This window comes from Castor canadensis, chromosome 1, assembly GCF_047511655.1.
Source record: "Castor canadensis chromosome 1, mCasCan1.hap1v2, whole genome shotgun sequence".
Lineage (NCBI taxonomy): Eukaryota > Metazoa > Chordata > Mammalia > Rodentia > Castoridae > Castor > Castor canadensis.
In genome coordinates this window covers 14,218,778-14,240,737 of record NC_133386.1, presented here as the reverse complement: position 1 = coordinate 14,240,737, position 21,960 = coordinate 14,218,778, and the positions used below count along the sequence as shown (strand labels likewise).

The 21,960-nt window shown below is 40.6% G+C and overlaps 1 protein-coding gene across 19 annotated transcripts in view; it reads right to left on the bottom strand.

The window, feature by feature from the left end:
• The window catches only part of Syne1 (spectrin repeat containing nuclear envelope protein 1), a 437,993-nt gene that overhangs the window by 188,208 nt on the left and 227,825 nt on the right, over positions 1–21,960 (bottom strand). For all 19 annotated transcript variants that reach the window (XM_074072146.1, XM_074072138.1, XM_074072173.1 and 16 more), the window contains 11 exons: positions 20,665–20,818; positions 17,655–17,798; positions 16,554–16,718; positions 11,890–12,207; positions 10,727–10,882; positions 10,403–10,573; positions 9,238–9,564; positions 7,879–8,031; positions 7,351–7,518; positions 5,212–5,388; positions 2,516–2,662 (listed from right to left, as the gene is read on the bottom strand). In XM_074072146.1, the coding sequence (XP_073928247.1) occupies positions 2,516–2,662; positions 5,212–5,388; positions 7,351–7,518; positions 7,879–8,031; positions 9,238–9,564; positions 10,403–10,573; positions 10,727–10,882; positions 11,890–12,207; positions 16,554–16,718; positions 17,655–17,798; positions 20,665–20,818 (2,080 nt within the window). The remainder of the gene's footprint in view (positions 1–2,515; positions 2,663–5,211; positions 5,389–7,350; positions 7,519–7,878; positions 8,032–9,237; positions 9,565–10,402; positions 10,574–10,726; positions 10,883–11,889; positions 12,208–16,553; positions 16,719–17,654; positions 17,799–20,664; positions 20,819–21,960) is intronic.

Genomic DNA, 21,960 nt, shown 5'->3' with positions numbered 1-21,960 from the left:
AGTGTGCAAAAGCAGAGAAGGCTATCTGTCCCACACAACTTTCAGAAATGAGATGCAAACAAGATGTCAGAATTTTAATTTTGTAAATATATTTAATTTATAATAGAAGTGATTTATTTCGAGATTTATGTAGCTGGGCTAATTCCAAAAGTAATGGAAGCAGCCTGGAGACCATCAGTGAAGAAATAGTTGCAACAGATTTTTTTTTTAAGGCAAATTTGACAGTACTTTTTCCCATCCCCCTCAAATTCACATTTTATACTTTATAAAAACATATGCCACTCTAATTAAATTGTTGCATCAGTTTCCTGTGGTCACAGGGAATATATCATCCTCATATATTTATGGAGTGTTGAACACAGGGGATGGTGGGGGGAGACAAAATGTTATCTCCAGGTCACAAACAAGATGCCAGTCAAATCTGATCCTGACTCTGTTTTGCTTTGAAGTCATCAATAGTGGAATTCTTCCGTCATTTTCTAGCCAACCACTAAAGGCCTGCTCAGTTCATGTGAACACAGAAGTTGTCAAGGGGAATACTAATTAGAACAAAGCAAAGAAAGAACAGCAGAGACAAAACAAACAGTCCCTTCCCCTTAGCATCTGAGATCCAGATGTCCCCTTCATCTCCTATTCTATTCTGTGGCTACTTTCAAGTGGGGTGACAGACCACTGTGAGAGGCTGTGGAAAGGCAGAACAGTGAGCCACAAGGCCACCTAATCTGCTATCCCAGCAGGATCAGTATCCACCTGTGGTTAGTTTAGTAAATCTTGTCCTGTTCTAGAGAAAGGCCAATGGGATTAATACTTTTTTTCCCTCCTCCTTTTGTTCTTTTTTTTTTTTTTATCAACAAAGGAGAAAAATTAAGGTTTTTTTGGGGAAGGGATTTTCTGAATAAAATACAGTGGTACCAAAAAGCTGCAAGACAAGGAGTAACTCATGAGCACTCTCGGTCTAAAGAAAACATGATATGTATATAAAATGTGCCCATAAAGAAGAGTGAAACTGTGTCATTTACAGGAAAATGGATGGTATTGGAGATTATTGTGCTAAACCAAATATGCCAGATGCAGAAAAAGGTATCAAATGTTTTCTCTCATATGGAATTTAAAGAAAAATTTACATGAAAGTAAAAGGGGTTTTGTTAGGGATATAGAAGGAGGAAGGGGAGGAGGGAGCACGAGAGGGTAATGGAGGGTAAATATGGTCAAAGTGCTATTTACATGCATGTATGAAAATGTCATGATGAAGCTGATTACATTGCATAATTAATATTGCCAAAAAATGTAAAATTAGAAAAAGCAGGACATGTATAGTTTTGAATATTTAATTTGTCCTGATGCTATGCTATGTCACTTATGTGAGCCTTTTCACACCTTAAATAATGTAAATTGTTCAAGCCAGAAAGTGTACATTAGGGATGACATGACACATTCTCTATGGGGATTAAATGAGCAACTGCCTTGTATTAATCTCAATTAATGGTAAGAAAATGGACTTATTTTGTGACACATTAATTCATATCTGGCAAAACTAACCTTCACAACTAAATTCCTCTAAAATATTTCCCCACAAGGTTAGCACTGCAGAGAAAATCTGCTCAGTTCAAAACTTTTAAAAATCTTTCCCCATATTCCAAGGATTGCACAGCACAATTTAAAGCTTCTGGATGGATGTCATATTGACATGCAGAAAGTTCCTTTCATGCAACAATTACCATTCCATTTATCATTCATTTATTAAGCACTTTGCTTGTGCAAAAAAAAAAAAAAAAAAAAAAAAACCCTGTGGGAGAAGCTAGTATTGCTTTTCTATTTACAAATCATGTTCACTTTTTGGTGTGACATTTGAGTGTCAGCATAACTTTCAAAAGTCTGTACACAGTTGGTCCTCTATATTTGTGGATTCCACATCAACAGATTCAACCAACTTCAGATGGAAAATACCAGAAAAAAGTAGAATTGTGTCTGTATTGAACATGTACAGACTTTTTGCCTTGTCATTATTCCCTAAACACCACCATATAGCAAGGATTTGTATAGCATTTATACTGCTTTAGGTACTGTATGACACAACGTATGTGGGAGTGTATGAGTAGTTTTATGCACATGCTGCACATGCCATTTATACAAAGTGACCACTTGTATCCACCACTTACATGCAGGGACTTGGGCATCTTCAGATTTTGGTGTCCATAGGGATCCTAAAAGTGTTACTGTACTTATAACCATCACTTGACATAGTAAGAAACAGAAGTCAGAGAAATTAAGTGACGTAGTCAATGGTTACCCCACTGATTAGGTCTCAGAGTTGATCTTTGGTTTTAGAGCTCAGGTGCACATGTCAGTATTATGTCCATTGCCCTGGTTGGAACATAAAGTAGACTAGAGCCAAGCTCAGACCTTATTTATAGCTTTATGTCCCTAGGAGCCAGAAGTTTGGCAAATCAGAAACACTTGATATGTCTGGACTGAACGAATGACTCAGAATAACAAACTTTCAGGAGTTTACTACCTGCTTAACAGCTTCTGTCCTACTCAGAGGTGGCTGCGGGCTTGGTCTTAAGTCTGGCTGGACTGCGGAAAGCCAGGCTTGGCACTGTTGCAGGGTGTCTTGTCGGCTGACATGCTTCTGAAGTTCATGTTCCAAACTCCGGTACACCTGGAGCAGAAAGGTCACACCGAGGTTGTGAGAATTGCCATCTCTCCCTCTCTCTGGAAGCACTGGAATTAAAGGAAGCTTATCCTCGAGTACACTTAAATGGATTTTCCCCTCAGGACTTGCAACCATACACGTAGCTAAGGTAGTTGCCTATGTTCCAAACTGTTGCCAAATGCAATGGCAAAGCCCAGTTTATAATTTCTCAATCCATCCACGCATCACATTATACAATTGACTAGGGGAAAGAGAACACGAGCGATGTTTATATAAGTGTCAAAATGCATTAGAGTGCATGAAATCAGTGAAAGAAGTTGTCATAGACATAAGTCAGAAGTTTCTGTAGCTTTTCTCCCTATGGTATAAATACTTCTTTAAGCTAGAAAACTCAAAGTAAAGAGAAAACGGCATCTTAAAAAAGATAACCACCCAGGCGCCCGTGGTTCACGCCTATAATCCTAGCTACTCAGGAGGCAGAGATCAGGAGGTTTGCTGTTCAAAGCCAGCCTTGGGTAAACAGTTTGTGACCCTACCTTGAAAAAAAAAAATCCCACACACAAAAAGAAAAGGACTGGTAGAGTGGGTCAAGAGATAAGAGTTCCTGCCTAGCAATCATGAGGTTCTGAATTCAAACTCAGTGCCACAAAATAAAAATAAAAAACAAAAAAGATAACCAATATTTGTCTAACTGTAATTCTCCTGAGTAGAGTCAAACTGGAGCTAAGTTACAACAGAGCAGGGGGGAGTTTGATGCCTTCCTTTCCTCTTAGAAGTTATGTTCCAGAATAATTCATACATTTTCTGATATTCCTATTCAGTCAGTCCTCAACCATCCAACCAATTTTCACTTCATTCTTAAACACATGTTGAGAAATAATTGTCTCCCACTAAAATAAGAAAGAAAAAAAGACCCATAGAAATGAGTTTAGTCTGGGAATTCTGTCATTGTTGAGACAACAGAACCAATTGAACGATGCTTTTCTTTAACATCTGTTCAATCCATCATTTTCATCTGACATTGAGCCTGTCCCTATTTTTTCTAAGCAGAAATTTAAAAAACAAAGGGTTTTGTTCTCTATCATGTTTGCAAACTTCATTTGTTTCTGACCCTGTGTGTAAGAGTTTATTCTGCTTTTAAAAAATTATGGTCTTTCCAACACTTACACTAAAAAAATAAACCTTGAAGGTGTAGTTGTACCTTAAATGCCAAGAAAAAACCTGTGATGAAGAAGTCATTGAGCAATAAATCCACGTGGAATGAGTGAATGAGTGAGCTCACCAGAAAGCTCAAAGCACTGTCATGTTGTTTTTTGTTTTCTCTCTTCTTGTTCTCCTTTGCTATGACTTGCAATTTTCCCTCATTTTTCATAAGGCTTTCCTCTCTCTCTCTCTCTCTCTCTCTCTCTCTCTCTCTCTCTCTCTCTCTCTCTCTCTCTCTGTGTGTGTGTGTGTGTGTGTGTGTGTGTGTGTGTGCTGTACTGTAGTTTGAACTCACACATGTGAGGCAGGCTTTTTACCATTTGAGTCGTGCCTCCAGCCCCCATCACAAGGGTTTTTTTTTATTGTTTTTGCGGTACTCAGGGCCTACACCTTGAGTCACTCCACCAGCCCTTTTTTGGAAAGGGTTTTTCGAGATAGGGCCTCATGAAATTATTTCCCTGGGCTGGCTTCAAACCACGATCCTCCCGATCTGTGCCTCCTGATTAGCTAGGATTACAGGAGTGAGCCACTGGTGCCTGGTTCCTATCATAAGTTTTGAAAGCGACTTTTTCAAGTCTAGGGAGTCAGTTAACATTTCCAAGGACTTTTTCTTAATAAACAGATCATTTACCAAAAGTCACTATCTTATCATTTCTTACTGTCCAGCCCAATAATGAAAATACATTTAAACTTAAAAAAACTTTTTAAGCAAAGTTTTGCTGTAAAAAAAAACCACAAAACTTTTTACAGCATCTTTTAAAAATTCTCAAATGATAGAAGGCAATTCATTTTATGATACTAAGTTTTTGTTAAAAAGCGACACTTTTTTCACCTATCTTAGATTCATTTCTGTAACATCAAATACTCCACTTAAAAGAAAATATTCCCATTAAAATATAATGCAAAACTGGTACTTATTTCTTTTTTCATTTTCTATGTGAATGTATAAAATATTGAATCAGCATAAAATTAGGCTGCATAGAGTTAAAATGATTATAAAAGTTACAAAATACATTTATTTCATTGTTTTAGAATAAATGGCAAATTAGAAAGAAGTTTTGATGGTGTACGAATAAAAATAAGCAAAACAACAGTTTTTCATAATCAGTTCATTGAATAAGGGACTGGATAAAACTGAGTAGCTAAAATTTACCACTCAGCCACATTAATCAAATACATGACACATGGTTCATGTTCACAGAGACTGGGAAATCTGTCCTCTTACTTCTTTCCTGGCAACACATCAAAGCCATCCCAAGGACTCAGGCATCAGTCTTATCTGTGAAACCATCTTGACCACAAGACTTTTCTCCATAACTCATCATAGTCAGAGAACAGTCCGGAGTGCTCACCCTCTGGGCTGTGCTGCAGATGGCCGAGTAACTGTCCCCTGTGCCCTGCAGATGAGACTGCACGCTCTGTTTCAGCTTCGATTGCAGGTGGTCTGCACATCGGCTGATCAAAGTGTCACCTTTAATTTTAAGGTTGTTCAAACGGTCTTCAAAACCAGCAATTTCTTCCATCATTGCCTGTCAAAATAAAACAAATATTGAGCTCAATTAGAGCAATAATTTTATTGTCTAATAAAGTTTTTGAAAAGAGTTTTGTAATTTATTTTAGTTATGTATTAACAAAAAAAAAGCATGTAAACATTTTCAGGGATACTACCACGTAAATAGCTAATGAGCTTAAGGTATTAGTCACACCAGTAATGGGGAATAACTTTAAAGCATGGGGCTGGCTGTGATTGTTCCTGCCTAAAATCCCAACACTCAGGAGCTGAGGCAGGAGGACTGTGAGTTGGAAGTCAGCCTGGGCTACATAATGAGATCCTAGCTCAAAAAATCTAGAAAAAAAAAAAAAAAAAAGAACAAGTGTATGTTAATGGCTGTTCCATGCATCGTGTCTAGAGAAAAAGAGAAAAAGATATTTATATATTTGTCAGATCTTTATAATTCTGGCATAATTTTTATCTAAAATAATCTAATTGCTACTTACTCTCAATTAACTAATACATGCCCTAATATTCATTTTCTGTGACAATCTAATATGTTATTATTCAATTTAGATAACATCTTATAGCTATTAGTACTTATATTAATAAAAATAATGTATACACTTGCCATTTACTTAGCACCTGCTACAGTCCAGGAATTAAATATAAATGCTAGTAACTGTACAGTGACATTGGTATACAGATGAGGAGACTGTGGCACAGAGAGGTCATATAACTCACTCAAGGTAACAGAGCAGCTCAGATTTTCAGCTCAGAGCACCACATAAATCCTCCAATGAGCACTCTGATGGATTACTCTGGAGGAGGAACCGACTTTTCCAAAGGTGGTAGTTTCATAGACTTTACATATAATCAACTGAAAATAAGCATTTTGTCTTCAAGTCGGAGGAGAGACCCCACATCATGAGGTGGGTGACATGACACCTGGCCTGGTGTCTTCTCAGTGCCTAACAGAATGTGTCAGTGCAGTAGGTGCTTTTCTATTCATAGTTGTTAAATAAAATCATTCCTCTGCCAAGAATGCTGAAGCCCAGAGAGGTTTAGTGGCTTTCCTAAGGCATACTACCACGTATTAACATGCCATGGCTAAAAATATTACCCATTAAGATCACCAAAACTTTGCTCCATAAAATTGTGACCAGAAAGTTGGGTGTCAGTGGCCTCACGCCTATAATCCCAGCTACTTGGGAGGTTGAGATTGGGAGGATCAAGGTACAAGGCCAGCTCAGGAAAATAGTGCTTGAGACTCCATCTCCAAAATAACCAAAGCAAAATGGATTGCAGTTGTGGCTCAAGCAGTAGAGTGCCTGCTTTGCAAGTGTGAAGCCCTGAGTTCAAACCCCAGTTCCATCTTAGAAAAAAAACAAAAAACTGTGACCAGATGCCATCTGTTATCTGTCACCTTATGTTAATAAGATAAGAATATGTCATATCAGAGTTGCTCTTTGTGGTTTACAAAATGCTTTTACGAACTTCTCCCCTTGTGATCACCAGAAGAGTTACCTGGCGGGCTGCTGGTGTTACCACGTAACACAGAACACGAACAAGAAGGTGCAGTGAGGCAAAGGTCCCTCAGCTAGGAGGGACAAGTCTGGCCTGGAACCCAGACTTTCTGATTCTTAGCTCTGGGTACTGTGTTTGGCTACACTTTTCTAAAACAGAAGTAATCTCTCCCTTTGAAAAATGACTCCATGAAGACTAAATTCTGAGACAGAAAGCCATTGGCAAAGAACAATGCAAACGTGCAACCCATGTGTTCAGAAGCTGAATGCTAGGGTTCAAACTGCTTTCAATTCACTCCAGTACCAAGTTCAATGGCAAACCACAACCGTCAGACTGCCTGAGACTCAGACCTGATTCTTTGGGTAAGAACAGAGTAACCCAGAGCTGCACTTGCGCACAATTGTGTGAGTGCACCCACACAGGCAGGGCGGTCAGAGCTGTCCTGTGGTCAGCTCCTTGGAGATTGGTGTACCTTGTGGTGGGCCAGTTGTTGGGTGATTGTCTCTAGGCTGCTTGTCTCCAGCAGGTCAGGTGCCACCAGCCGGCCGGACATCTGCAGGAGCCACTTTTCCACCTCTTGAAGCTCACTGTTATAGTCTTCATGGTCTTTGACTTTTGCCTCCAGACTGAACACGCGATCCTATGAGATCAGGTGCCCATTACAGGTGATTTTCAATCATGAAAACCTACTCAAAGCTGTTTTGTAAAGAACTCAGGGCAACTTGTAAGGTAAGTAGGATTACTTATATCAGAAAACTATTGGGAATGGGACTGTGGTTGTGGTCAGTGGTAGAGTGCATGTTTAGCATGCATAAGGCCATGGGTTCGATCCCAGCACCATATAAATAATAAGCAGTCACCATGTCACTTAAATGTCCATCTGCTAACAGGAATCATACTGACCCCTATCGTCCTAAAAACTATGTGACAGAGAAAGGAGTCGGGGCTCACACACACCTTGGCAAATCAACACTTTTATTCATCTCTGACCCTTCCTTACCTTCCCTATGCTGCAGAGGTCCTGATAGTCACTTTGAAGTTGATCTACTTTTTCCTTTAAAGTAACATCATGCACGAGTTCCAGAAGAGCTTCACCCTTCTCTCGCACGGAGTTTACTGAAGGTTCATAGGACAGCACCATTTGTTGTAGTGACTTGAATTACAAAGGAAAAAAAAATATCAGAGTCCACTCATCCATGTGAACAAGATCAACAGACACAGATGTCTGTGGAAGGCATGCCATGACTACCTTGGAGAAAGATCTGGTGCAGATTTCTTCAACCAAAAACTACAAGGCATTCAAAGGAGAATGATTTATTGTGGCTAATATAGCTTTGAAATCTGGTACAGAGGACAGTGGAATATCATATAACCCTTAGTATGTGGAAAAGAAAATCTGGAAAAGAATTGCATTTGGCTAAATATAACCCAGTTCATATTTCTGGCTTCTACTTCATTCCTTTCAGCAGAGAAAAATAAATCTCACCATAAACAGAGGGAGGCCACTATTTTTGATTTTGAGGTCATGGAGTCTGTTCCAACTTGAACTAGTCATGGCCTTAGGGAGACAAATTCCAGTTGCAAACTTGCTGAGAAAGGCTACAAGCGCTATTTAAATATCTCAGGAATCTGGGGTGGGGTGGGGGAGGAGAGGTTGTGATTCTTATGTGGCATCTACAGAGACAAGCTGCCAGGCTGGGCAGGGAGGCCGAGTGTAAACATAGACATATTGGTTGGAGATGTTTGGACAAGCTTCTGGAAGGAAGAGTGTTGGGGTGAGCCAGCAAATTGTCATTCTTAACAGCTATCATTCAATCATTGGGTTGAATCATTTCAAACTCAGAATATCTCTATATAAGCTTTTGTGATTGCTTTGCAAATCTGAACAAGTGAAGTATCTGTAGCTGTATCATTGGTAGCTATTATCTCCATCACTATTTATTCTTTTAAAAACTAATTTCTAATGTGTTTAGCTATAGTTGGTCAATGAGAACTTATTACCTTTCAGCTATTATATCTCATTTTCAATTCACCCTAGGCCAGATTCTAGGCCTTGGGTACCAAAAGATGAACGGAACCCCCTCCATGAGGATCTAGAAGGTCTAGATCACACTGTCAGAAAAGGTCTCCATTTATTGATCAATGCAATCAACAAATTTATTGATACTATTTTTGAATATCAGCTTCCTGAGTGAAAAACTAACACCATAACAGCATGTTTAACTAAATCAATCTACACAGATTACAGATCACACAGATCATCACCAGAATGGATGACACTCCAGGAGTTGCCTCCCTCCCATCTAGCCCCAAGTGATAGTGACACCCATCAGTCAATGAATAGCAAGGCACTCCCTACCTTGTATTTAGATAACTGGGCTTTTTTCTCATATAATTCCATTTTGGGCTCTTCAGGGCTGTGTAGGAGTTCCTGGTACTCTGCTATCCACCGAGCCAGGGCTTTGCATTTATCTGAAAATTCCTTTGCTAAATGAAGACCTTTCTCCAGGGTCATGTGCTCCTTCCTGACAGTGCTGGTCAGGTCCTTCAGCTGCTCCACACGATCCTGGATGTCTTTCCTTAGCATCTCTGCCTCGCCTTCCTCCAAGAACTTCATAGCCCTCTCTCCTTTCTCCCGGGCTGATTTCAGCAAGCTGTGGCCTTTCTCCATGTCTTTTAACAAAACCTGAGAAAGAGAGCGAGTAAGAAGCCAATACAGACAATGTTATTCCTCATAAACAAAGGCTTTTAAGGTCCCGTTCTTGAGTTTACCTGTATCTCCTTAAAACAAGTTTCTGAAGTTTATTTCCAGGTCTTACCTGCCAGGACTCAGAAACCCTTTTCTTTTTTCTTTACTTCAATAGAGGTGTTAAGCCATGAGCAATATATCATTTCCAAATCGGAGACTTAAAAATGAACCTAATGTTTCTCTCATTTGGAGCAGTTTTGCAGTTGCCTTACAGATGAGAGCTACCACTTTATTTATTTATTTATTTATTGCAGTATTGGGGTTTGAACTCAGGGCCTTGAACCTGCTAGGCCAGTGCTCTACATATAAGCCATGCCTCCAGTCCTTTTGCTTTTAGTTTCTTTTTCAGATAGAGTCTCATGCTTTTGCCTGAGCTGGCCTCAGACTATGGGCCTCCTACATTTGCCACCCAAGTAACTGGGCTTATAGGCATGCACCACCATACTCACTTAATGAGTTACAACTCTTTGTGGAGGCACCAGGCCATGGATGTGGGATGGAGTTTTTTTTTCTCTTAATATTTAAGTGTCAAACTTTCTTTAGTTAGGATGTTGTGGACTGCTGTGTGTAGGTCATTTAGATGACCACACACCACAGACAAGTGGAAGCCAGCCTTGGCTTTCAAGAGCTTATGACAGTATTTGGAGTGAAATGATGAGGCAAGGGTCATGATCACATTGTTCATAGGGACTCTCAAGTTTCCAGTGTCTATACAGGCGAATGCGACAGTCAGAGAAGGAGGAGAGTTGAGAAAAGCCAAAGAGTGCATTCCTACCTCCAGTGCCTTCAATTTTTTCCCCATGATTGCTTTGTCTACTTTATCGATTTCGGTAGCCACGTTCTTGAAGTTCTTATGAGTGGAGCAATACCAATCAGAATAGGAATTCAGGGATAATTCTGACTCCTCCAAACTCTGGATCTCTTCCTCCAGGAATTTGATTTGTTCCTGTGAAAGAAAACAGACAATAGAACCATGAATGCAGGCTCTGAACCAAGGCCTTTGTTGGCCCCTGGGCATCTTCACTGGAGGTCAATGAAGGAAGACCACTGGCCTCACGAGGTGGGTGGGCCTCCCATGAGCAGCGGGACCTCCTCTCACCAGCACTTGGAGAAGCAGGGCCTGGTATCTGGAGGTGAGCTGGGTGGCCTGGCAACCCATTCTGCTGCTCACGTGGGTCTCGTCCAGGATCTCCTGTGCTCTGGCTCCCACCTCCTCAACCTCATCTCTGTGTGCTGACACCTCTTCATGCCTCTTCTGGAATGACATAAGCAGTGGAGGGAAAGACTCAATACCAGCCATCCTTGGATAAGGCAAATACTGTCTGTATTTTCTTAATAGAAAGGATTTCAGTGTGTGTCTACAATATCTTTATTTTGAGCTACAACTTTGAAAATGTGTTATATATTACCTTTACAAAAAGTTGTCTTACAACAATGTGCTAAAATTGCATGCTTAGACTGGACACAGTGGCTCATGTCTATAATCCCAGCTACTTGGGAGGCAGCGATAAGGAGGACCACTGTTTGAGGCCAGTGCAGACAGTTAGTGAGACCCATCTCAACAAACAAGCTGGCTATGGTGGTACATGCCTGCAGTCCTAACTATGTCAAGGCACAGAAAGGAGGATTGAGGTTTGAAGCCTGTCTGGGGCAAAAAGGGCTGGGGACATGGCTCAAGTGGAAGAGTACTTGGCTAGCAAGCACCAGGTCCTGAGTGCAAACCTCAGTGCCACCAAGAAAACAGCAACGAACCAGCATGCTTATGAGTCTGGGAACTTTTCTGTATACTTGGTTCAAAAAAAAAAAAATCCAAAGTGGTATATACATTTTGCATCTTTTATTGCACTTTAATTTTTAAGTAGGTGAAAAATGAAAAAAATTATTAGTGCCTATGCATTATTTTGGATATTTGTGTAGAAATTTATAAAAATCAGAAATGAAGCTAATTCTGAAATATTTTAATATACCATATAATTAACCATTTAATACTAGAACCAAAACTTCAACAGCTACAATGCTATCATGTATGCATTTTACAAAACCATAGATAATAGGAGATGGGAAGAAAACACAAAATACTTCCACTGAGCTATATTCTATCAAAGGCTAATCTACGAAATAATTATAGGAAGAGTTGTCCATTTCATTTCTTTTAAATTGCCAGTCAAGCTGAAAGCGCTTAGCCTTGGACAAACAGTTGCTAAATATTTTCATGAAACAAACGAAGCGTGGAGGGGAAGTCAGGGCTTTCCAGGGTCTTACCTTCATCTGGTGTAAGAGCATCTCCTTGGTGGCACGGTTAGATTGGCGCTCGGTCCTGAGACTAACTTTCTCCTCCATTTTTCTGAGCCAGTCATCCACCTGCTGAAGCATCTGCTCCATCAGCCTCAACTTGTTCACCATGGTGTTGACCTGTGCCCGGGTCTCGGCCAGCCTGTGTTGGTAAGCCTGCCAGTCCTGCCGTAGTGACTCCAGCACCCTGTCCTCAGCCTGCGGGACACCCGATGCGATCACGTCCTCTCTGCTGTGCAACACTGAATTCAGCAGCGCCTGGCCCTCTGCACAGTGCACTTGCAGCTCCTGAGAGAAGGGACATGGCAGTCAGTCCTCAGTCACATCTCACACTGGCATGGTCAGTGTGTCTCAGCCAAGCCAACTGGGGCAGCAAACACTTTCTATTATTCTACCTGACACTGTTCCCTCCACAGTTGCTTTCCAACACTGCAGAGAGAGGCTAATTTTCCAATTAAAATAATCAACGTACACAGTGCCCTTCCATGTTTTTCTCAATGAACAGTTCTGAAATTTGACATTTGAGCTTATAGGCGAAACCACTCATGATTAAAGGGCCATTGTTTAAAAATTAACATAGGCTTATTATGGCTTAAAATCTGCTGAACGCACCCAAGGCTTATGACTCTGACATGGGACAGATTCAGGGCCACAGTGCTGCTGAGAAAGTCTGAGTGGAGCCTCCTTTGGCTATGGAGGGGTCCTTTGCTGGAGCTGTGCTCAAGGGGGTGTCATGGCCAAGGCAAGTTGGATGTGGAGGGAACAGGGCTATAAGCCTGGGAGGCTGGATCATCACACTTGCTCCCTTTCCCCAGGTACAAAAATAAGCCAAAGCAAAGTCCCAAAAATTTACCCTACAAAATTCAGCATGAACCACGTCTTACAGACATAAGCTATCTTTTAAAGAAAAAAAAAATTGTATCTTTAAAGATGTTGGCAAAACATCTTTAAACATCTTTATTTTGTTTCTAATTTAAAAATATCAAAAATCGATCCATGATGTCACTTGATGTCATCTAGGGAATCAAGTCAAATTTCACCCAGTATGTTAAAGGTACCAACATATTAAGTTAAAATGTAGGGTTAAGAAAAAGTGGCTGGAGATGTAGCGCAATGGTATAGTGCTTTCCTAGCGTGGGCAAGGCCCTGCACAGAAATAAAAAAAAAAAAGCTAGGTATGGTGATGCACACCTGTAATCCAACATGCAAGAGTCAGAGACAAGAAAAAGGACTGAGAGTTGGAGACCAGACTGGGTTATGTATCAAGACCCTCAAAAGAGCTAGGCGCCAGTGGCTCATGCCTGTAGTCCCAGCTACTCAGGAGGCAGAGGAGGATCACAGTTCATAGTGGGCAAATGGTTTGCAAGACCTATCTCAAAAAAAAAAAAACATCACAAATAAGAGTTGTTGGAATGGCTCAAAGTGTAGGCCCCGAGTTCAAACCCCAGTACTGCAAAAACAAACAAACAAAACCTTCAAAAAAGAAGAAAGTCCTCACTACCATATATACAACCATTTCAAATTACTGGTACTCTGACCTTTTCTATAGAAAAAATAGCAATTTCACATGCTCCAAACTAATAGAGCATTTTTGCTCAAAAGCAATATCACTCTAAGAATGGTAAAAGGTGAACATGTATGTGAATGAAAACAGAACATATGTGGTAAAACTGATAAAAATGGCCACAAACACAGAAACTTTATTCCATAGTTCTTATATTTTCTTCAAGTTATTTTTGTGTAAAATTTCCCCAATTTAAGGTTGCCTATAATATTTTAGGCTTTGTGAATTTTTTGGTCTGCACTACAATTACATAATTCTGCCAGTGCAATACTAATGCAACCACAGTCTGTATGTGAATGAATGAGTGCCTGTGTGCCAATAAAACTTTACTTAAAACACAGGCATTGTGGCCACAGGCTGTGCTTAACAAATTCCTAGCTTAATTTTTAATCCTCCCAATTAGTCACCCTTTCCATGTTTTATAAAAAAATTTATCTATTATACAGATCATCATTCTATCAGATAAATGTTCAAATATATTTCAATTATTTATGTTGAAGAGAAAACAGTGTAATATTTACATATAGGGAGGGGATAAGACAGTGATAGAGGGGGTGAATTGATGAGAGTACATTATATGCATACATGGAAATAGCACAATGAAACCCTTTGTACAGTTAGCATATGCTAATAAAAATAAAAATACAGCAAATCTATTGTTACTTGTTTTCCTTGAAAAAAATATTTCAATAAAGATGTGGAATCCAGACCTAAAATAATGATGACACTGACAATGATAATAATAATGATAGGACAGAAGTATAAAAAGGATACTGTCTGGAGCGGGGAAGGGGCAGGAGGAGGAAGGAGGAAAGGAGGGAGTACTGGGGAGGCATTACATATATATATGCATATGTATATATACACACGTACACATAGATACATATATAAATATATGCATACATATATAAATCATAATGACACCCACCAAATACTGCTTGAAAAGGGGGGGGAGGGGGGGACGGCTCTTGAAACATAAAAGATGGGGTGAACTTTTTCAAAGTACACTGTAAGCATCTTTGGAAATATCACATGAAACCCTTTTGTACTATTAATAAATGCCAGTAACAAAGAGAAAATGAAATGTAGCTGTGTTGTGTGACCCAAATTAGCCTTCAGCTCACACAGAGTACTTAGTGACCATGTTCACAGCAGTGAGCAGAGGATGTCAGGATCCTGAAGACGTTTTGCCAGGAAGGTGGAGCACCACGATGCTTTACCACCGTTTCTAGACACCCACGCCTTCCTCCTCTTCAGCACTTGTGGTGACTCGGGTGAGACAATGCAGGAATTAAGGTGTGGGGAGGCTGGCAGTTGGAGTTAGGTTTGGGTCACATTAGTTGGACTTAAGTGAAATATATTCTGATGAGAACAGATAGGTGGTGAGTAACTTATGGCCCAGCAGCTTATCGACACAGCAGGCTAGCGAGTTTAGCATTTGCTTACCAGGCTGTCTGGATTGAAGTGTTTAGAAGGGTTATGAAGAGAAACACAGTCAACTGTTCTCAAATCAGTCACAACAGTTGATGGGCAAGATGGTTCATACTTGTAATTCCAGCACTTGGGAGGCTGGAGGCAGGAGGATCATGAGTTCAAGGCCAGCTTAAGGTCCATAGTGAGACACCATCTCAAAAAAACAAAAACAACAACAAAACAAAACAAAACCCTACAACAGACTGGATGTGGTGGCACGAGTCTCAATGTCAGCCAGTTGGGAGGTGGAGGTAAGAGATCATGGTCTGAGACCAGCCTCAGGCAAAACGTGTAATCCTATCAGAAAAAATAAACTAAACAAACAAAAGTCTGGTATAGTTTAAATGGCAGAAACTTGCCTAGCAGGTGTAAGATCCTGAGTTCAAACCCTAGAACTGCCATATACAAAAATGTAAGGTAAGGAAATTGGGACCCTTCTAACTTCTATTCTGTGTTTTGTGGAAAGACCCCATTATAAAGTTCTAATTGGGCAGACAGCATTTTATGAAGTGCCATAAAATCACTGCTTGACATGGACCTTTTCCAGTTCTCCCCCCCCCCAACCCCCCGTGTACCTGTTAGCTCCTACTCGGAAGCCTCTCAGATCCCTACCTAATTCTTAAGGTGGGATTGAGGGCTTTGTGTCACCATTAGATTCCTGCATTAGCCTATTACTTCTTCACGTTGTTTATAACACTCTCCCTCCCAATCTGTTCCTCCCTAGATTGTAAATTCCAAAAGACAGAAATCCTATCTCAATTGTCTTTACCTGCAGTAGCTAGCTGAGTATCTGCACTGTGCCAGGTAGCCAGGAAATGCTGAATGAGTGAATAAGGAAATGAGTTATGACCACATTCCTCTCTCTTCCCCGTGAACTCCAGGCTGCTGGCTTGAGCATTGACTCTTTCCATTTTTCTTTTTGGTGGGACTGGCTTGAATTTAGGGCTCTTTGTGCATGCAAAGTAGGTGCTCTATCACTTGAGACACACCTCCAGTCCGCTTTAGTCTGGTTATTTTGGAGATGGCATCTCGTTAAGCATTTGCCCAGGCTGGCCTCAAACCATAATCACCGCCCCCATCTCAGACTCTCAAGTAGCTAGGGTTACAGGTGTGAGCCACCTGCACCCAGTTTGGCAACACTTTCTTTAACTCCTCTAATTCTTCTAGAACTCTGACCCTGGACTTGTATTCTCAGCAGTGTGGGAGGTTCTGGTTGAAAACAGATGGCCCAATTACTGTCATCAGTTTGACTTAATCTTACCACATTCTGTCAACATCTACTGTTGTGTCTATTCTTCAGTGAACACAAGCAGGTGTTTCAGCCAACCCTACAAGTTAGATCAATAGCCACTCCTGCCATTCAGCCTAGTTGCTGAGTGAATATCCCAACATCTGGTCCTACCGTTATAAAAAACCATCTCAACTGTCATACACTGCCAAGGTCACAAAATATGCTGGATCAAGTCTTAGTAGGGTTACATTAATATGTATCAGTTAGGTATACATAGGGTTCAAGGTCATCAACTCCTGTTGGTTAAAATAACAAGTCCATGCTCACAATGAAGAATCCTTTGTTTTTGGATAAAGTATACTTTACCTGAAGATCTCGCAAGGTTGTCTCGTGACTGTGGGCATCACCTTCAAGAACTGAGTATCGGTTGAGCTTTTCTTGTTCCTGCCCCAGCCAAACTTCAAATGCCTTCAGGTCTCTCTGATACTCTTGGTGCAGCCGGACAAGTTTTTCATACTTGGTTACTGTTTCCTGTAATTAGCATTTAAGATGATTAAGATAGGAATACATTACTATGTGAAGTATTAATGTACTATAAAAATGCACTTTGGGAATTTTAGAAAAGCAAAATTATCAAATCACTGGAATATGAGTGATTTCCTAGAAGAATGGACTTTTAAGGTATAGGTACAGGATACAGAAACAAATATTTCAGGACTAAAAGGGATATTAAAGAGCATTTTGTTTAATTAACTATATGATCTCTGAATTTTTGATGAAATGTTAAACACATGCCAAAAATGAATTAACTTTTTATAAAAATTCATTTTGTGAATGGTCAAAATTGAAATTCTTATGTTGTATCTTAAATAAGAATTTAGACCAGTGTTGGAGGTGTGGCTCAAGTGGTAGACTGTTTGCCTAGCAAGTGTGAGGTCCTAAGTTCAAGCCCAAGCACCACCAAAAAAAATTGGGGATACATGTAGCTCAGTGGTAGAGTGTTTGTCTAGCATCCACAAGGCCCTGGGTTCTATCCTTGCACCACAGTTTGGAATCATCAAGGCTTTAATTTTCTGAACTGTGCCTAATAAATTAGGATGTGCTATTAAAAAGTATTTTTATTTCTTTGTGAAGCTTAGATGGAGAATTATAAATATTATGGTTACATTCCTACTTGATAAAACTCTTATCAGCAGACATAGTAAAGCATTTATGAGTCTTCATTATGAAGTCCAAATTTTTTATGATATTTTCAGTTGAGAGTTATTTTACTTCATTAACTAACAATATTTGAAGGTTTTTGTTTGGTTTTGCTAGTGATACCTTTAAAACATTAAAAATGTTTAGCATTTCTTGTTCTACCTGTTTTCATGAGGCTGTCATCTTTAAAAATCAGTGAGTCTTTAAAAAAGCACAGCTCTAAACACTTGGACAGGGGTGAGTCCACAGGACCCGGCTCAGCCATACCTTGGCCCGCTCTTTGATTGCTAGGTATCGTTCCTGCAGGTCCTGGAGCTCTAACTGGGTGACATAATGCTTTGTCATGCCTGCTCCTTTGACTTCAATGGTCTCCAGCATGCTGCTATGACTCAGCACTTCTTCATTTAATAACTAGAGAGCATTTTAAAAAATAAAAGAGTTACCCATGCACAGACATATTAATGATCCTGCTAAAGCTAAGAGATTTTAACTGGACAGTTGGCAAGTGAACTCAGATTATCCATCCAACCATCCATCCATCCAATCATCCATCCATCCAACCATCCATCCAACCATCCATCCATCCATTCAACCATCCGTCCAACCATCCATCTAACCATCCGTCCAACCATCCGTCCAACCATCTGTCTAACCATCCATCCAACCATCCAACCATCCAACCATCCATCCAACCATCCATCTAACCATCCATCTAACCATCCGTCCAACCATCCGTCTAACCATCCATCCAACCATCCAACCATCCAACCATCCATCCAACCATCCATCCAGCCATCCAGCCATCCATCCAGCCATCCAACCATCCATCCATCCAACCATACATCCATCCATCCATCCATCCATCCAACCATCCAACCATCCATCTATCCATCCATCCAACCATCCATCCATCCATTCATCTGAATGATACAGACACATGTGTGAATGCACAAATGCACATTTGTGTGTATGTAGTTCATATCTGGTCCAAAACTTTCTCTAATTCCTAATTAACTGCTTTATATTTCTACTTGAATATCTCAAACTTCATATATCCAGAAATGGGTTCCTGGTTTTAACCCCATACTTCCTTCTCTCCCTGTCTTTTTCCAAACAGTTAATATCACCACCTCCCTCCCAGACCTCAGATGGCCAATCCAGAACACTGGGGTGGTGCACTGCGCTCTCACCATTCTGTCACTCCATCTATAGTGAAATCCTGTTAATTCTACTTCCCATGATGTCATGACACTGTCCTCATGTCTCCTATGAACTCCCCAGGCTAGGCTGCCCTGTCTTTCACTTGGACTTTTTACAGCAGTCTCCTAGGCAGAGACTAAGTGAAAGGTGAGTGCAGCCTAAGTGAGGGAGTGCACAGGAGGCATGAGGACAGGGCAGGAAGAGGTCCCTGCTACCACTTCCAACTCACCACATGGCCCCTCTCCTTCTGTCCCAGCAGTTCTCTCCTTTCCCCGTTCTCTATTGCCCCTGGACCTTTCACTCCTGAGGGCCTATGAACATGCTGCTTATTCTATATAGAATAAACATTCGCCAACTCCTTCCAGACTAACTTCTCTGTGCCAAATCCTGTAGGGTACAGTCTACACAGTTCCTGTTTCAGAGAGGCCTTTCCCTTCCTTCTGTCCTGATCCTCAGTGGTCTGTTAGCCACTCCCAAATGATTCTGTCACACCTGCCATTTCCTCACAGCACTTACCATTGATAACTATTTATTTACACAAATATTTATTGCTGAGTTTATGTGCCCCAATAAAACATATCTTTGCCTGTTTTATTTAGTAAGAATGGGGCACAATGCCTGCATGTAGCAACTTCTCAGTAAATATTGGGTAAATAAATAATTTAGTTAATTATGCAACTAATTTCTATAACAGGTAATAAATTTAGAAAAATTATGAAGCAGGCCATTGTGATTATATCAATTTTAAAATGCATAAATGAGACCCAAAAATACGAAATTAGAAAGTAACTTGGCACAGGTCACATAAAACCATTAGTCATCCAAATACCTTACTCTGCATTTGTTTAGCATCAGACACAGAGCCAAATGCATAGAGCATAAGGAAAATTAAGCATCACTGTCCACTGAGAGAACTAATTAATCCCGAACAACTAATTAATCCTGGGCTGGGATTGGGGGAGTATCACAGCACAGTGACTTCTGAACTAATCCAGAGAGGTGAGTGGGGCACTGCCAGGTGCAGAGGAGGCGTGAGGACCCTTTGCAAAGGGAGGAGACTCTGCAAAGACATGGAATTTTGTAAGATTGTAGTGTGTTTAAGAAGAAGTAGTGTCAGATTGTGGAGTTAGTGGGCAGAGGATGAGAGAGGGAGGAGGTGAGGATGGCAGAAGAGAGTGTGAGAATTCTTAAAAACCACCTGAGGGAGACTGATGTCACATGGCCGCCAAAGGGACGCCAGCAGGGGCTCTAACCAGGCAGTGAGGGAATCTTCTTTATGTGAAGATAGCGGTCGGTGTAAATGAGAAACAAGGCCAGAAATTAGGAGTCTTATAATTTTATGAAGTGGACAATAGGCAGATGGTGATGTGAGGCAGGATGAGGAAAAGAAGCCTGGGATAGGGAGGTTTCCAATTTAGAATGTTCCCTGGGATGATCCAAATAAACAGAAACAGAATTGAAGGGCTGGAAGGATTTCTATGCCGATGGCTTACATGTGATATTCCACAAATGTGCTCTAGAGTGAGGTACAGCTCTAAATAAAAGGCCTTGAATGCTTTATGGTCGAATATTACTATCAATAAAAGGGTTTTAGAAATACATATTACCATTTCTTTATTTTAAAAGTCTTTACATGCAGTAGCACTAATATAAGTATAATGAAATGTGCACTAAAGTAATAATACAAGGCTAATAGAGTGCTTGCCTGATGTGCACAAGGCACTGGGTTTAATCCCTACCACTACAAAAAAAAAAAAAAAGGAAAAGAATGGAAAGGAAAGGAAAAAAGTAGTAATACAAAAGAATGTGACAAAAAAGAAAGCAACCCTACTTATGAATATTAAGCAGTTCAAAAACATTAAAAGATGTTAAAACATGATGGTCTTGGAAGAGAAAATATTCACTCATCAATTAAATGACAAAATCTGGTTTTAAAAGGCATTAGAAATTGTACTACAAGCTGCAAATATAATTTCTCTGTGTGTACAGCCCTAGAACACAGGCAATCACATTCTGTCTGACTGGTATTCAAGCAAGCCCATAAGAAAATAAGTGGACTCTGACACCCATCTCAGACCTTGGCTTTTCCAAGAGCAGTTACTTTCTCCCGCAGCTCTGCATTCTGCCTCTCTGTTTCGTTTAGGCTGCCTTCCACACCATCCATCCAACTGGAAAACTGTCGAATGTCATCCTGATAACTCGTCCACTTAGAAAGAGCTCCTTCGAGTTGACTAGAAGAGATTTGAAAGGACAATTGTCTATAGTGATAACCCTTTTGAGTCTGGTGCCTGTCATTGGGTCTGCTCTTCCACCCCAGCCAATAGAGCCTTTACATGTTGGGAAAGAGGCAAACCTAGGATGAGCAGCTGGCCAGAGTTTATCAAATCCAGGTCTAGGTGTGTGGTGAAAATAGCCTCAGTAAGCAAGAGGCTCAGGCAGCCTAAGTGGAAAGGCAGAAAAGTGGGAATGGACACAAACCCAAGAGGCAGTGACTCAGGCACAGCAGGCACTGGGAGGGAGCTGACGGTGAACCTAGAGAGATCCCCGGAGTGGGCCTTTGCTGCAGCCAAAACTCAGGGCAGGGAGAGAACTGGTACTTAATCTAGTTGGTAGAAGATGTTCAGAAGAAGAAGAAAGAAGTTACTAAAAGAAGGAAGCATGAATTTAGGAAGAATAAGTATGGTCACCACCTTGCATGAGATGTGAAGAACAGAAAACCACAGTGGAAAAATAGAGGCGCATTTCCTGAATTGGTAGAAGTATTAATTATTTCCCTTACAGAGAAGCAATTCCCTGTTTCAATACTCATTATATACTTAATCCCATGAATCACGGAACCTAATTTTAATGTCATGATTTGGGTCCTTTTACCGCAGACACTGTCAATGGCCTTCCCCACTCCTACATCTACCACTGCAGCTTCCTGCCAACTGGGCTTCCAGTTGTTGAACCCCACCTCTCTTAGTCCAAGGACATTCTGGTTCCTGTCTCACCCTCAGTATGAAAGCAATGTGGACTAGGAGTGCCAGAAGATTGTCACTCCCTGGGTGTAGCCCTCAACTGCCCTCCTGCCCCCACTCTCCCGCCCACTCTCCTGCCCTTGAGTGGGGTAACTCAGAGATACTTGCTGAATCACAGATCCCAGGTTGCCCAGCCAGGCAAGTTCCAGTGGCCCATTGTGATGACCTGTTTCGTAACACTCTTTCCCACTCTCTGACTGGCATCTCCTGGGGTTACCTCCCAAATAAACTATGTGGTTTTAATGAAAAGATCTTTATATTATGGAACATTTATTTATCTTTTGACTTTTAAACAGAGAATAATAACAGCAAAAGAAACGTTCATTTTTAGTTAGTCATATTAAAACACAGGC